General features: G+C 44.6%; 1 protein-coding gene across 1 annotated transcript in view; it reads left to right on the top strand.

The window, feature by feature from the left end:
* The window catches only part of LOC106900543 (sentrin-specific protease 2-like), a gene marked incomplete at its 3' end in the record, with an annotated part of 1,887 nt that extends 1,552 nt beyond the window's left edge, over positions 1–335 (top strand). Inside the window, exon 4 of the mRNA XM_014962634.1 lies at positions 251–335. Coding sequence (XP_014818120.1) covers positions 251–335 — 85 coding nt within the window. The remainder of the gene's footprint in view (positions 1–250) is intronic.
* Positions 336–361: the final 26 nt, after the last annotated feature.

The raw sequence follows: 361 nt of genomic DNA, 5'->3' as shown, positions 1-361 counted from the left end.
ATTAGGCTTTTGTGGAAGTCTCTGTTGGAATTGTTGGTCTCTTTCCTAACCCTTAGCTCACAGCCTCTCGCAGCGTTTGTAAATTTAAGATTTAGATTTTTCTTCCAAATGCCTTAAATCAGCTGCTTTGAGAACCCTCTGACGTTTTAACTGTCCTGCCGTTCCTCTTGCCTGATCCTTCAGCAGCTTGGGTTTTTTGTTGGCCTAAATGACAGAGATGAAGGGTGGGTTCTTGTTCTGTTTTCAACAGCAAATACCTGCAAGAAGAAAGCCGCGATAAAAGACACGTGGAGCTGAATGTGTCCGAGTGGACTATTCACAGCCTGGCAGCACATGTAAGTGAGCACTGCTTGAGTTTGAG

The sequence above is a fragment of the Calidris pugnax genome, unplaced genomic scaffold (genome assembly GCF_001431845.1).
Source record: "Calidris pugnax isolate Ruff unplaced genomic scaffold, ASM143184v1 scaffold1885, whole genome shotgun sequence".
In the NCBI taxonomy this organism is placed as follows: domain Eukaryota; kingdom Metazoa; phylum Chordata; class Aves; order Charadriiformes; family Scolopacidae; genus Calidris; species Calidris pugnax.
Note: the sequence above shows the minus strand (reverse complement) of the source record. Positions and strands in the feature narration are given on the sequence as shown.